This window comes from Eurosta solidaginis, chromosome 5 (genome assembly GCF_040869045.1).
Source record: "Eurosta solidaginis isolate ZX-2024a chromosome 5, ASM4086904v1, whole genome shotgun sequence".
NCBI classification, from domain to species: domain Eukaryota; kingdom Metazoa; phylum Arthropoda; class Insecta; order Diptera; family Tephritidae; genus Eurosta; species Eurosta solidaginis.
This window is the reverse complement of record NC_090323.1, coordinates 63,689,460-63,706,121: the sequence shown is the minus strand read 5'-3', so window position 1 is coordinate 63,706,121 and position 16,662 is coordinate 63,689,460. Positions and strand designations below refer to the sequence as shown.

Below are 16,662 nucleotides of genomic sequence, written 5' to 3'. Positions count from 1 at the left end.
GAAAGAATGGCTTGAACGACATCCCAATTATTGACACTAGCAAACTCAAGAGGACCAAAATCAACATTAGCGCGAATACAATAATTGTCAGCACATATATTGTCAGTTGAGATTGGCAGATTTACAAAATCTATATTTATCTCGTTAATGTCTACATCAGGGGGACAGAAATATCACATTTGGATTTTCCGATACCAATATCTTTAATAGACTTCCAGGGGGACAGAAATATCACATTTGGATTTTCTGATACCAATATCTTTAATCGACTTCCAGGTTTCCTTCGAACTCAAAGCAGCACTAAACTTGTTATTATAAAATTTCTGCTTAGCTGACCTAATGGCTTTGTTTGCAGCGATCCTAGCTGCTTTGAAGCAGTTGTGAGCCTCCAGGGTTTTGTATCTTTTCCATCGTGAGTAAGCAAGGTTACGCTGGTGAATTAAGTCTTTTAGATTGGCACTAAACCAAGGGGTATTATTGTGTGTAGCAGCTTTGAGTTTCACTGGCACATGGTTGTCGAAAAGCCTGATAATATGGTTCTGTAGGAATGATGCCTGATTATCGACCGATGCCAGCGTACGAATCAAGCTCCATTCGACCGACTGCACCGCTGCATTAAGGGAACTGTAATCTATGCTTCTAAAATCACGATACGAAAAGGAACATTGGATGTGTGACGTTTGAAAGTTGTAACTAAGAAATATCAGATCGTGTTTTGAAAAGCAAGATGCAGACAATTGATCGTAGTGGAGCAATTTCAGGGGATCATTCACAAAAAATAAATCCGGCAAAGAAGAATTTGAGTCAGTAAAGTGTGTAGGTGAAGTTAAATTGGTGGGAAAAAGTCCAAGAGACTCCATACTTAGCTTCACCGTTGAGTCGACGAGAAGGTTGTAGTTGAAATCCCCAGCGATGATTATATTATCATAGCTTATAAGTAGAGGCTCGAGAAATTCAATAAATCCAGAGAAGTCAACTCCACGATTAGGTCTGTATGCACAGCGGATAAGAAGCCTTTCATTATTTACAGAGAACACGTCTACGAACACATATTCGACAGAATCACTTGGACTAGCACTGCAGCAAAGTTTACAGGATAAACTACTTTTAACATATATAGCAACACCACCACCATGACCACGTCTATCAGCCCTGAAAAGTTGATATCCATTTAGTTGCACCAAATCATTTTTGTGACATGAAGAAAACCAGGTTTCGGAAATACATATAACATCTATATCAGAACCTTCAGATATGAATCTCAAATCATCCAGCTTTTTATGTAGGCATTGAGATGGATGACTTTGAGCCCTTTAGTACGTTTGCTGAATACGCGCAACAGTGTATTATTATTATTTATTTATTATTACGGCGTTTTAAGCCTAAAACTTACATTATTATTACAAATTATAAATATATTTTAATAATAATAGGATTTCTAGCGTTTGGGGTGTCGGAAAGCATGAGATTCCGATCAGCACGGGAACTGGTGGTCCCAACGGGAGAGTCTTGGAGTCATCTCATTGGGAGGTTGGAAGGACGTGTTCTCAATCCTGCCCTACTCCAAGACGTATGATTACACAGTTTTATTATTTATGCTGTCGGAATGCATTTGATTCCGGTCAACCCAAAAGCTAGCAGCCCAGCAGAACGAGCCACTCTTATCGGACGGTTGGACTCGTTTCCAATCCTCCCTGTACCAGCTTTTATGTACACACAACCAACTATAATATATCATTGTTGTAGGAATATACGTGATTCACATGAACACTCCAACTGTTTGTCTGGGACGATATTTTCCGGAATTCTTTCACAATTTGATTGCGAGCGATATATGTTTCTGACCTGATGCATAAGGTTCCTCTGCGTCTATTTGGATTGCCATGTACGCTCAAGGATCAGTAACATGAAATACAGATACAAAATATTTTATCTTATTGGAAGGGTTTTGCAATATTCTAATAAACTTTTTTTTAAGGTGTTTAAGTTTTCACAATTTTTAACATGATTAGGTAGTTCATTAAAACATTTCAGGCCTTTGTAAAATATATTTTGCTTGTCCATTTCTGTTTTGAGAAGAGGTAATCTAAAATTATTATTTTCCCTGATTATGTAAGAATGGGTTCACATAAACAAGTTTTTCACTTAGGTAGGCTGGTAATTTACCATGCTTGATATAAAATACAAATTTCATACTATGGTAAAATATCAACTGTTTCACACTCAACCAGTTTAGTGCATCAAGCATACTCTTTATGGAAGTGTCGTACCTCACTTTCAATATAAATCTCATAGCTTTGTTTGCATAATTTGTAACCTGTCTACTTATGTTTCATTGGCAATAAAGAATATTGTAGGGCAATATAAGAAGTGCGGTTCTATGATGGATCTATATACTTTCAACTTATATTTCTTACTAATAAGTTTACACGACCTCAATCAGGATCCCTAAGTACTTAAATATTTTGACATCCTCAGTGCTTGTATTCATTATTTTTAGATCTAAATTAAGTGATTCTTTATTGGTCGTCCTAGATAAAACCTTAAAAACTTAGTTTTGTTAACGTTAAGCTTGAGTTTATTAATGCAAATCCATCTATACAATGAGTCTAAATCTTCTTGCATTTTTTTCCTTGCTATTGAAATGTCCGTTTCATTTACTTCAAGTAGCGCATTATCTGCAAACAACCTGATTTTACTATATTTCAGTGCTGATGATATATCGTTTATGTAAATGTTGAACAGGATTGGTGCTAATACCGACCCTTGTGGTAAACCTATGTCCACTTGTGCCTCGGATGAGACTACTGACTCGATGGTTGTTCTTTGTTTCCGGTCTGATAAGAAGCAACCACTGCAATTCATTTTCCCTAATACCAAATGCAGTTTATCGAGCATTATATTCCTATCAATAGTTTCGAACGCTCTTTTCAGGTCAATGAAAACTGCTACTATATGTTTTTTCAGGCTCAGCTCTTCCTTTCAGCTAGATATAACGTAATTTAAGGCCGTCTCGTAAGAGTGCCTTTCTCGGAAACCGGATTGTCCCTTTATAAGGATTTTATTATTTTCTAAGTAATTAAGCAGTTGATTTTTTATTACAATTTCTAAAAATTGTTCAATGTTCGGCAATGTATTTATCGGCCTAAGTTCTTCTGCCATTATTGAACTTTTTACTTTCCTAACTGGTACTATTGTCGAAATTTTCCACATGTCTGGCACTTTTCCAGTAGTCATGGATTTGTTTATAGCGGTTGCATAGAAGAAACCCATGTACGATACCGAATCTTTAATTAGCCTTCTGAAAGTAAATTTTTCCCCCCAGTTTTATTTTTGAACCTTTTTGCTATACGTGTAACATCCTCAACCGTAATTTCTTCGAATTTAAACATGACCTAGCTGTAAATTGGAAGTCGTTCTGACGTTGAACAACTTCAATTTCCCTGTTTATATTAACAATGCTATCTATAAAGAAGGAGTTCAATGCTTCAGCAATATCGCGAGGTGTATCATATGTTACACCTTTTACGATCACCGTCAAGATCTTTTCTTGTGGCCCCGTTATGCTTAAGATGCTTCCACATTAGCTTGCTATCTGAACTCTTGATATCAATATTATTCTCCATGTATTTAATCTTTTTAAATTTGATTAGTTTTTTGTAGTATTTCGCGACCATGTTATATTCGGTATAGTCAGCCGTTGCTCTAGCTTGTGAGTGCAACCGGTATTTTAGTTTATTCAATTCTGTCAATTCATGGTAATACCATTTATTTCTTAACTTTACCGTACTGTTTTTTTCAAACGTTAGTACTCCCATAAAATCTAGTAAACAAGTATTTATATATTTGACCATGTCGTTGACATTCATGCTTCTTATTAAACTGAGATCGCAATTCCTCAGTAGAGTGGTCAAGTTATCGGCAGAATAATTCTTCCAGGATGTTGATGAAATGGCTCTTCGTAACGGGTTTGAATTACTTACTTTTATAGCAAATGAAATAGTTTCGTGATCGGATATTCTGTGGTCTTCAAGATTTACACAAGACAGTATATCAGCGTTTGCATATAATAAATCTATTTTTGTTTGAGAGGTTTTCGCGACTCTTGTATTAAAATTTATTTTTTGTTTCATTGCGCTAAGTGTACAAATTTCATTCAGTTTGTAGCTACTCGAAGAGTTAATATTTAAGTTTATATTGAAATCTCCAACTAGAAGGGAATTCGTACCTGATTCTAATACTTCTGATAAAATACTCTCTACGTGATTTAAAAATTTACTATCACCAGAGCTTGGGGAATGGTACAACACACCTATTTGCCACTTAATGTCCACTTGCTTTAATTTTACAATAGCACACCATACATTTCTATCAATTGATCGATTAAACCTGACTTTGTACTTTATTTCCTTTTTCAGTAATAAAACGACCCCTCCCGTATGTCTACTATGAGAGTCGCAGCGAATTAATGTATACGGTGCAATATTAATTTCAGAATCAAGAATATCTGAAGTTATACGTGTTTCTGAGCATAAAACAATGTCCGGATCCACTTCTTCTATCATTTTTTCGAGGTCTGCTTTATTTGCTAACAAACTACAAATATTCAAGTAGACACATTTCAAATCAAAAACATTTATTACTGGGCTTGTACGTCTTGGTTGCTAAAAACCAACTCGTTGTTTTTCCAGTTTAAACTTCCTTTGATAAACTGGGCAGTCATGGCTCATTATGTTATGGTCTATATTGAGCTTAAAACCTAACTGATTATTGGCATCTACGCAATTACCACATTTATTAATGGGCATGCTCTCCTGGCAGTTTTCTGCCCCATGTTCTCCCAGACATTTACTACATCTCTGTTTCAGAGTGCAATTGGCAGCTATGTGGTTAAACCCTTAACATTTGTAGCACCTTTTTACAGTTTGACCGCCATAAACTGGACAGCGATCCCATCCACCATTAATTTTCTTATGTCTCAGGATGGCCTCATAATATTTATGCTCTATTTCTATAACTGCATTAACATATTGTCCTCTATTTTCTTTTTTAGCGCGTTTAATTGTAATACATTTCATTTTAGCTTCCCTCAGTGTATCGTTCTGCGCAAGGATCCGGCTAACTATTTCGCTCTCGGTATGTTCTGCACTAATATTAGCTACCACAACTCTAGGAAAATACACTTTTGGCTCAGCTATATTATATACATTTTTATCCAACTTTTCTGTTAGCGTATCTCTAATTTTGTCCTTGTCGCCTGCTGTATTAGCGCTTATAATTATCGTGCCATTATTTTTGTTTTGTACCCTTCCTATATTTAAATGGGATGGATCTATTTTGTTTAAATCCGTTTTTGTTTTCTCAATGGCTTGTTTCACTTTGGGCTTACCCTGCAAAAATCGCGACTACTCCATGCATGCATGTATGGAGTACTCGCTATGGACCAACCAAGTACTCCAAAATTAACCACACTTCATAGAAAAAATATGGTCCAATTAACATTGCAATGTCCTAGGACCGGGCCATATACTCCAGCTCCGCATTACATCAGAGTAATCCATGGAGTACCCACAGTCCAATACACATCCTGTAGTGATTACAATCGTTAAAAACGAGCAATGATCGGCTTACAACATGTTCGTGTAGAAACATGAGCTGGTCCATCGCTGCATTACAGTGGAGTATAATGGTAAGTACTCTAGTGGACCACATGATCCAACGATTTTTGCAGGGTAATAACAATTGGAGGGATGCCTTTTGTAACAGTGGCATATGTAGAAACATTTCCACCATCAACACCTTTATTCTGATTTGCAGCCTTCTTAACCTCTTTTATAATTTCCTCTTTCTGTTTATTAATGCCTCATTAGGGATATTAGCAACCTTTTTAACTTCACTAATAATTTCATCCTTTTGCTTAGTGAACTCCTCATTCGGTATACTAACTTTACTTAGTTTATCCTTATTTTCTAAGCACAAGCATTCTATTTTTTTCATTACCTCTAGTTTTTCTGAGTTCACCTTATAGATTTTTTCACTATTATTTTCATCTCTCTTTCGTTGTGAGTTATGGAAGCGCTTATTTCCCTTTTATGCTCACTCAACATTTTTTCAATGTCGCTTTTTTGCTCTTTCAAATTTACTTTGTTTACCTCTGAAATAGCCAAGATTTCCCTTAAAGCCTCATTAACATTGGAAACATAAGTAATGCAATCATCACAAATAAATCTTAAAAGTTTACAACCTTGCAAACAATTAAGGCCATAATCATCGATAGATGCACACGCAATGTTTTTATGGTAAACCCTACCACACACACCCTCACATCTTACACCTGTTTATCCTCTTATTTTTTTGCGACATTTCCCGCACTCTTCCATTTTCTGCTTAACAGTTACACAAAACTGCACAAGCAAAATATATTTTCACCTTTTTATTTAAATTAAATATAATTGAATCTCAAAGAAAGACACTTTATTAATGCTGGTACATCACCTGTCACTACTTTGCTAGTTTCACCAATTTTTAGTGCTTATCAAAGCACACATACTTTATAATGTGTATTCTATTTACGAGCTCCAAATACACGTCCGTTCGCACGCAATTCGCCGTATGTTCACAGTCTTTGGAACTAGACAACCTATAGTCTAGGACCATCACTATCTATGGGATATAAAAAATGCTCTGCGATGCGTAACAATAAAAACAACATAGATGAATGTTCACAAGTACGATAGGGAGAGATAAAGACGGAAACGAAGAGACGCAAGAACTTAAGTAATATACAATACATAGAAACTAATTTATTGATCATTATTCGTTGGCGCATCATCATCTCGAAAGGAACTAGCGCTTTCTTCGCCGGAATTCTCAAGACGCTCTAGAAAATCTAAGCTATGTATTGCTTCAGGGCTGGCGTTGGCTGTTCGTTTGATATGTATCAGACCCTTAGAAAAAAACGCTACTACCTTCCTTTTCTTCTTTAGACGCATCGCTGCCTTGAAGATCGCATAGTTTTGCCTGGACAGCGAAGCATTTACATAAATCGCTACATTTGAATTTATGCCTACATAAACTAATTGCAGACCCTTGATGTTTGGATTGTTTTGGCTCCTAAAGGTGCCTATACTTTTTAGCAATTTGTTTCTGTCTGTCGGCGACTGAAATTTGATTATTACGGCCGGATCTGTCACGCTGTTGTCTAGTTTCCGTAGCCGAAAAATGCTCATTATAGGAATTGGTTGCAATCTAAGAGTGGAACAGAGGTAATGAAAGGCACATGTTAAGTTTCCTCCTTCCTTAAAGGGAATTCCGTGTACACGGACTTCACTTGCGGCAATATGGCTCTCTTGCTTTGACGCATTGTTTTTGAGTGTTTTTACTTCCTCTTCGAGATAACCAACGCGCTCGAACAAGCTCTCCAGCTGAGTAACTCTTGCATCAAGCTCACTGACCTCTTTCTTCAGCACCACAAATTTGTCTTCTAGTTTTTTGCATACGAATTCAATGAGCCTTTTTTCCGAGTCCAAAAATTTGCTTAACAATCAGATCGTTGAACTTAGCAAATCGCTGATCCATGCTTTGCATTAAACTAGGAGAGAAGCCGCTGATCCGTTGCACCTTTTTGGCGCCATCAACCTCGTTATTAAGGTCGTCACCACGACGCTTACCATGGACCCATGGTGTTCGGAAAAAAACGGCCCAAAAATAATGCTCGAAGAAACTTAGTGGCAGCTCTAACGCAGCTTAGATTGTTATATAGACGCAAACCACAAAACAAAGCTTGAAGCAGAAACAAACTTCAGTGACTATAAAACTTTTGGCGGAAAGATACACAGTTGATGAAGGTGGCAAAAAAATCAAGTCGACTGACAACAACAAAGCTGGAGCACCAATCGCAATATACTGCCAAGTTAGTAAAGTTGAATTGGAGATCACCTAGACAGAGGATTTTATTTTCCACGTTTGTTAATGTTTAGAAGCAGATTCTAAGAATTAAGACTCACAATAAACAATGAATTTGAAAATTTAGGGTGGAGCACAAATTATTTTAGCTTTCACACACCAGGGTTGCCACGATTAAACTTTAGATATAGATTTGTCTCCAAACCATGTTGGATCCACCCAGGGTAATTTTTATAAGCGCGGCCGAAGGCCGCCAATGCAGAAATGAGTTCTGCGCAAAAATACTATGGATTGCACCCCCGGTTTCGGAGCGCTCCTGGGCCACTTTGCGGTCTTTTGGAAATATATTTTGACAGAAACAAAATTTGGAATTTCCGCTTTCGGATTTGTGTCTTGGGATCAAAACGCGTCTTTTGACATCTCCCCCGATATTTTTCGAAGTTTTTCGCTAATATTTTTTGAACGAGTTAAAATTTTTATTTTCGAGGTTTTCGAGGTCAATACGCCTCTGGATATTTTTGGACGCGTATTAGCAGTGTCATGCTGTCATATAGAATTACCTCAGTTTTATATTTTCCCCTGCGGATTGTTTTGCGAATAATAAACTCTGCTTAATTTTTTGGCAACGGGAAATAAATGCTGTCGCAGGCAATCAGTCACGAATATTCCTTGTAAGCTGTCGCACAAGTGTACTGTGATATTTCAGTAGCTGTGAAAAAATCACAGGTACACGGAAATTTGCCAACTCTATTGTGTTGATTTTTGGGTAATTTACAAAAGCAAAGTACATGAAATTTTTATTTATGTTTGTAGGTATGTGCTGCCAACTTGTATCGTTCCGCTATGGTATGTCACCATGCTACCATCGTTCCGTCATGAGTACAGGTTTACAAGTATGATATGTATGGGAAGGAAAGAATTCCTTTCTCTTTCTAACACACTGCCGTTTGACACTTCGGTCAGTGTCAAACTAGTGTGGAACTCAGTGGAACATGCGTTTGACACTGAACGAAGTCCCTGCAAAAATCGTTGGATCATGTGGTCCACTAGAGTACTTACCATTATACTCCACTGTAATGAAGCGATGGACCAGCTCATGTTTCTACACGAACATGTTGTAAGCCGATCATTGCTCGTTTTTAACGATTGTAATCACTACACGATGTTTATTGGACTGTGGGTACTCCATGGATTACTCTGATGTAATGCGGAGCTGGAGTATATGGTCCGGTCCTAGGACATTGCAATGTTAATTGGACCATATTTTTTCTATGGTGTGGTTAATTTTAGAGTACTCCGTTGGTCCATAGCGAGTACTCCATACATGCATGCATGGAGTACTCGCGATTTTGCAGGGGTGTTAAAATTACCGGGGTTGCTGTCGTGGAAAGCTACGCAGGGAAACAAAAAAAGGAGCGGAATATAAGATATGGGTTGCGGTGAAGGTAAATTTTTTTTACGAATTTAGTATGAAAATGTATTGCACCTATATGCGTCCTACAGAAAATTATACAAAATTCTTGAATTGGGGTATCTGAGGACGCGCAGTTATTCCAGCATTAAGAATACAAACACGAGTACTAAGATTTTCTACCCGTTCAAAAGTTCTCCGCGAAAAACAGTTTGAAACCGAGGTCGACTGCAATAACCCGTCCAAAAATGTGGAAAGAGAAATAAAAAGACGCGTTTTGTCCTGTTATCAATAGTTCAAACGCGAAAAAGTATTCGAATTATTGGAAGCGAGGCAAAAACGCGACTCGCGATGGTTTTGGTCGTGTTTTAGCAATCGTCCCCGGTAATAAAGTATGACAATTTCATCAATTTGAAAGTAAATAAGGATATTTCTTTGTAATTTTGCAATAAAAATTTTACACAGTTTTCGTTAGCAGCTAGTACACTCTTCTTGGACCTAAGAAGCACAACAGTGCCAAATAGCATGCACACAACAACAACAAGCATCCACACAAAAAACGAACAAGAACAAGCATTTTATCAGGTGAGCGTAGATGTGTATGTGCGTGCTGCTACATATCCTACTTGTAATTTTAGTCATTTGCCGTCATTGTTTACTATATAGTTTGGCAGCTTAAGTAGAGGTTATGTTGCGAATAGAGTGGAAGGCAGTGGACTAGGCAGTCGAATGTCATATAATGAAGGAATGGTGTTCGGAGATTTTCCAAAGTTAAAAAAAAAATGATAATATAAATAAAACTATTATTTTAATAACAAAAAAACGCCATATATATTCTGTATACATAAATTTGTAAGGATTATCTCACTTTAAAACTTGAATTAAATAATCTAAAGTTTTGTTTTGAAACTGAGTCGAGAACTGTGCGTGTGAATGTGCGAATTTTCACCGATCACCTGTTAGTTGCGCTACTTGGTAAAATTTACAATGTTTGCCGTCTTTCAGTGTGTTTTACAGCTCCGTCTCACGCTCAATTCATAGTGTACCTATACAAGTGTGTTCACTAAGCGATAAACGTCAAAACTACAAACAGCCTCGCTCACCTGATGGAAATCTCAGGTCTAGAGTCGCATTTTTGGTCTCAACGACAACATTTTTGACTACCAATCGTATCGACTTTTTCAATTTTTCAATCATTCGGCGCATTCGGTAAAGGTATCCATTTTGAATTCGCTGTCATTCCGAATCCAGCGAGTGCCTGACAGAATGCTTGACAGATAAGTCAACACACTTGTACTTGTACACTATGGCTCAATTCTCAAATGCTCTGGATTATTGAGAGACTTGAGAAGCAGATGTCGTGAAATTTTCGCACACGTGAATTGTGATAGGCAGATGTGGCCGCTGTTTTTCATTTAACTCATACGGCGAAAGGCTAAGCAGCGACATCTATTTTTGAGAAAGTAGGTATATTAAAGGCCGCGTTTCCAACCTTAAAAGAAGTAATTAACAAATTATCTGGCTCACAAATTGAACCAGACTTCTATCTGGATTTATCTGGCTCAAATCGTTGTTGTTGCATTTACATGCAAAATTAGTTGTCTGGCTCAGGATTTTGTCACCGGATGATAGCTATTGTATGTATCGCAGTACGGATTTTGATTTTTCTTTGATGGAATATGCTTAATACAAAATGTAGTACGCAGGTAAATAACAAAATTTAGAATTACATACCTACATAGCATAATTAATTTTTATTTTCTTTTGTTAGGTGCTGAAGGAGTTAAGATTTTTTGCAAATGTATGTTACCGAGCAACACACTACAGCAACTGGAATTATAATACGAATTGACTAGCTTCGTATTCAATATTTGGTTAGCTCCGTGAACTCCAAATTAAAGAAATTGGTAATAGTCTAGTTGAGGGGTCGACTGCTAATACGCTACCAAAAATATCGAGGGAGGTGTCAAAAGACGCGTATTAATCTCGAGAACAATAATCCGATGGCGGAAAAGAAAAATTTTATCTCGGTCCGGAGATATTTTCAGTTGAAGTTGGCGATTTCCATGTGGTTGTTATTAGGTTTATACCCCCAAAAAAAATTGTCCATCACCGTGGCGGTAGCCACGGTTATACCACACACCCGGACTTGGCATGGCGTAGCCCAGGGTTATTTTTTATAAGCGCGGCCGAAGGCCGCCAACGCAGAAAGGTGTTCTGCGCAAAAATACTATGGATCCGACCCCCGGTTTCGGAGGTACCCGCGGGTCTTTTTTCGGTTTTTCGTTAATATCTTTTGAACGCGTTAAAATTTTTATTTTCCGCCTTCGGATTATTAATACTGATGTCAAGACGCGTCGTTTGAGACCTCTCTCGATATTTTGACGCGTATTAGCAGTGGACCCCTCAACTAGACTATTACCAAGAAATTTTGCGATTAACATTAGCTCACAGTCTCGGATATTCCAAGAGACGGTCTCTTCATAGTAAAAAGCTTCAAGCGCAGTGCCTTCTGTTTTTTACATCTCACTCTGGGTGTGTTCCAAACATGTACTGTGGGCAGATAGTATTACTATCAAAATGCTATCTGCCACATATGCCATGTGTCTATATGCAGTCTATAGAAGTTTTTACAATAACCTCATGTTAATTGAATTGCTAAAATACTTTCAAGAATGTTGTAAAAGAAAGATCGAACGCTTTTCTCTTGATCAAATTCAGTATAAACAACTTACTATCAATGCAATTTAGCAATAGTGGTGTAATTACTGGTTGGTGGCCGGAACACGCATACTCGAGGGCCAAGTGCACCTTAGCTCAGACATTCTCGCTGCCATAGTGAAAAGCAAACCAAGCTCTTTTGAAAAGATCGGATTCGACACTAATGAGAATCTTTCTTCACCAAATAATTTTCGGATACTGCCATTCTAAACAAATTTGATCGGGTACAACTTCAACTGTAGTAGTTTTTCAACTATACTAAAATTATCTCAAACCACTAAGTAATAATTTCATTGATGAGCTCATAGATAAATAATAATTCATCGTTTAGCCTAAGTAAATTTATTTAAAATATTTATTATATAGGTGCATATAAATATATGTGAAATGTATTTGTATAATTGTAATCATCTTTAAAAATAAAAACTTATTTGTAAAATCTACAAACTTCTTATTATGAAAGATAATTCTGTTATTAGTTTAAACTATTTTCCTTTGTACAAATAGCGACTTAGTGACCTCTGCTATCGAACGGGTGGCCTCAGCAACTGACTGAATTGCTTGAGCATTTGATGCACTGCTTTCAGCAAGAATCTAATAACAGGAATGATTATGTTAAACAATAAACCCTTAACATATTTTCAAAGGAAGTACCCGTAAAGTATCGCTCTGTTGTTGGATAATCTTTAAAAACCTGTCATTTGAATCTGATGTTTTCATCAGATCTTGCTCGATGTTCTTATCCGGTGGCTGTGTAAATGTATTTGGCACACTATCCTGCACCTTGAATTCTTCTTCTGATATAGATGAAGTTTGATATTCACTCCGCTCTTCCGCACCCTCTAGATCCACCTCCCAGCGTGAAATAGACGCATCTTCACTCTCTAATAGCATTTCCTTAAAATTTTCAAAACGTTTAACTTTTCGTATTTGTGTTAAATTAATTTTATCATATATACGTTACATCTTCGTCAAAAGTTTTTTCATCGGCATAATTCCCATGAAGCAGAGCTACTACCCTACATTCTATGTCTGTCAGGCAAGTTCTTTTAGACCGAATATGGCCGGACCCTCTCTTAGTGCGGCTTTTCAAGTCCCGCCAAACCTTTGTAAAAACGATGGATAAACAAAAAGAATAGTTATATGTGTAAGTATATTTCGTAATAATTTACAACAGAGACCGACAGTTAACACACGTTCTAAAATGTCGGACGAGGTGTCACACAACACGTCTCTGCATAAACAGCCGGAAGAGGGAAATACAAATTTTGCTTCTATCGAAAGCTATTCACAAAAAGAAAAACTGTCCTGAACCGCTTCGAAAACTGGGGTGAAATCCATATTAATTTTGCGCAGAACACATTTCTGCATTATTAACTGTACATACATACATACAAATATCCGTGTTGTCTTCGTGATCAAACTAGCTTGTGCATAAGTAACTTAAACCACGATTTGAATCAAATATTTTCATTGTCTAATATGAATGGCTTATGTATAAACCCGAATAAGTCAAAATGTATTGTTATTCATAGAGGGTTTTTTCCTACTAATGATTCAGAGAATGTAGTGTTCGAAAATTCCGTTATAGAATACGTAGATACGGCGAAAAACTTAGGTGTAATTTTTAACAAAACATTGACATGGAAAGACCATATTTTTAGAACGGTTGGAAAAGTGTATGGAATGCTTCGTACACTATGGTTAACACAGTATTTCACGCCTTTGCACATAAGACTACTTCTGGCTAAAGCGTACTTAATACCTACGCTACTCCATGGTTGTGTGATTTACTCAAACTGTGACTATCTGTGCAAGAACAAACTAAATGTTGTTTACAACAACATTGCCAGATATGTTTATGGGTTGAAAAGACTTGACCACGTATCGCAACATGCTGAAAGGTTTCTAAACATTTCTTTCGAAAATCTTTTCAAAGTCAAAACACTGTTCTTCCTCCATAAATTGATACACACGAAGGAACCTGACTATCTATATCGTAAGCTTATTTTTCTGAATCATCAAGATCGGTGCTTCTTCTTAAGCACATTAGATACCGCACGCTAACCTCTTAGCGCCAATTCTTTGTTACTGCAATACGTCTTTGGAACTCCCTACCTACAAGTCTTCGACTCTTAAGTAATGCTCTGCACTGCAAAAAAGAGCTAACATCATTTTTTAACGACTCTTAAACTGGATCTCAAATTGTTGTTGTTAAAATGTTCATTTCTAAGTCCTTTTCCTTTCTCTGTGTCTTCTTCCTTTATTTGTTAAATACTATTCGATCTATAACCAGTCAAAGGTTATCATCACTACTGCTGTCTTTTAATATTTATTAATTACTTTTCTTTAGTTTTAAGATTTACATTTACATACATAAATATTTCACTATTATCCGTTATATTTAATTTAATTTGATTAATCTACTTTATTATTATTATAAATGTTCAATTTTATTAGCTCATGATATTCATGACTAGCACTGTTAAATAATTTGTCAAAATTGTTGTGCTAGGAACAAATTTTCAAATAAATACATACATACAATAAATACAACCTGCATGGGCCCACCAAATTATTTGCGCGCAAAACACATTTCTGAATAATTTTCTACTTCTTGTAGCGATAAGGAGACTTCCAGAAAGAATTGTGATGTTTTTTTATTTGCAGGATATTGATCCGGTACGTTCCGGAAAATAGCATCAATAAGCTAATGTTCCATTCATCGCAGGGATAATTTAACATGACCACCATCCACCCTCCTTCCGTGAGGAGCTTGGGAAAGCCAGAGCCTCGACTACCAAAAATGTTATTTGCCAGGACCGCAGCCACGAACAAATCTTAGTTTTTAATGGCTGGGACCTACTTTTACATTGATTGAAATTAAGTAGCCGTTTGTCGAAATCTTTTTACAATATGTGGTATCACTGGTACTGATTAATCGCGTGATACATACATAAATCAGCATGAGTGTCTCTAGGCTATACCGCCCCCTATCACTACGTCCATGAGGAACTTGGGGTCACCCCGAATCTGAAAGAAAACTTTTATTTCTGGCTAGAGAAATTTCCAAAGAATGCTACGGACGTAATTTTGAATTTCGGGCCGATGTTGGAGCCAACAATGGTACCTTTTTATAAGCGCGGATGAAGGGCGTAAATACCGAAGTGTTTTAAGCAAAACCGCTATGGACCACGCCCACCGTTTTGGCGCAGCTCGGTTCATTTTTCAGTTTTTTTGAAATATTTATTTTTACAGAAATAAAAATTTTTATTTTCCGGCTTCAAATTCGTTGTCATGGGTCCAAAGCGCGTTTTTGGCACCTTCCTATACTTTTGAACGCGTTTTAGCACTTGCGACTTGAAAAGGATTACCCATTTTCGCACATGTATTAGCAGCCGATTCCTGTTGTAAATGATGACCAAAAAGTTAAATTTTATCTCTGTCCGGAGATATTTGCAGTTGAAGTTGGCGATTTCCATGTGGTTGTTGTTGTGTTCGAACCCACAAAAAAAATTGTGCATCACCGTGGCGGTAGCCACATTAAACCTTCAGGCCAATCCGGTATTTTAGTCGCCTCTTACGACAGGCATACCTACCGCGGGTCGTTAATATCTTTTGAACGAGTTAATATTTTTATTTTCCGCCTTCGGATTATTAATACTGATAACAATACGCGTCGTTTGACACCTCTCCCGATATTTTTGGTAGCGTATTAGCAGTCGACCCCTCAACTAGACTATTACCAAAGTTAAGTTTATAATTACATGCACTTACTTTAAGCCATTGGTCTACAGACTTTTCTGTTCCTCCGGCAGCATTCAATTGTTCGGCAATCTCCTTCCATTTTATCCTGTATTTCAACTTGCCATGGAGTTTTGCAAATTCTCCCGTCGCTAAACCAGGATTCGCCGATAATAAGTCCACCATCTTACTTAGTTGGTTTGCTGACGCCCGGCTTCTTTTTGCTACAGATTGGCTGAAACTCGACATTCTAAAGGCATATGAGCAATAATATATTAAGCAAACTTTATTCTAATACTTTGGAACATAAACTCCAGTTTGTTTATAATGCTGATCGTACGGTTATTTTGGTTTAGTATTCTCTTTTGTACTGTTCGTATTGCGTTAAGAGTTGCCATAAACAGTTTCGATTAAAGCATGATCCAACTATAAGGTAGGCTCATCTCAAATACCGTGTTCAGATTTCCAAAATCTACGTGTTTGTGTTCTACCATGGACAAACGAATTTTTTAGTTATTTTAACGGGTTGAAATACGGGGAATATTTAGAATAAGGTGCCACGATTTTCCACCTTTTCTTTTTTTCGAGGGGTGGCGGGGGTCCTAAAAATCACAAAATTATAATCCGCAACTCTAGGAAACTCTTAGTTTATGAAATATAAGCCTTTTAATTTCCAAATTTAGTAAAATTTCAACTTAAGTCCTGCACTTAAAATTCGGCTCGCACATGTCAATAGCGATATCAAAAGACGCGTACTGCGTCCGAAAGCAGAAGCTACATTTTTTTCTCGTTTAAAAGTTATTCGCGGAAAACCCATCGGAACTATTGTCGCTTTTTTCGTTGTTGCAATTAAACAAACGAAAACAAATGAAGGTGGTGAA

General features: G+C 37.0%; 2 protein-coding genes across 4 annotated transcripts in view; one reads left to right on the top strand and one right to left on the bottom strand.

The window, feature by feature from the left end:
- The first annotated feature begins 9,394 nt into the window (after positions 1-9,394).
- Positions 9,395-16,662, top strand: part of Neurl4 (neuralized E3 ubiquitin protein ligase 4) — a 117,197-nt gene continuing 109,929 nt past the window's right edge. Inside the window, exons 1-2 of one of the 3 annotated variants that reach the window (XM_067787679.1) lie at positions 9,395-9,708; positions 9,782-9,901. In XM_067787679.1, coding sequence (XP_067643780.1) covers positions 9,842-9,901 — 60 coding nt within the window. In that variant the 5' untranslated portion in view covers positions 9,395-9,708; positions 9,782-9,841. Of the gene's footprint in view, positions 9,734-9,781; positions 9,902-16,662 lie in introns of all 3 variants that reach the window. The other 2 variants (XM_067787676.1, XM_067787678.1) reach the window with 2 other exon arrangements.
- On the bottom strand, positions 12,364-16,636 carry LOC137252252 (titin homolog). The gene is made up of 4 exons (XM_067787698.1): positions 15,815-16,636; positions 13,002-13,142; positions 12,692-12,934; positions 12,364-12,631 (listed from the first exon to the last, which is right to left on the bottom strand). Exons 1-4 carry the CDS (start codon positions 16,028-16,030, stop codon positions 12,518-12,520), a joined length of 714 nt encoding a protein of 237 aa, XP_067643799.1. The 5' UTR covers positions 16,031-16,636; the 3' UTR covers positions 12,364-12,517.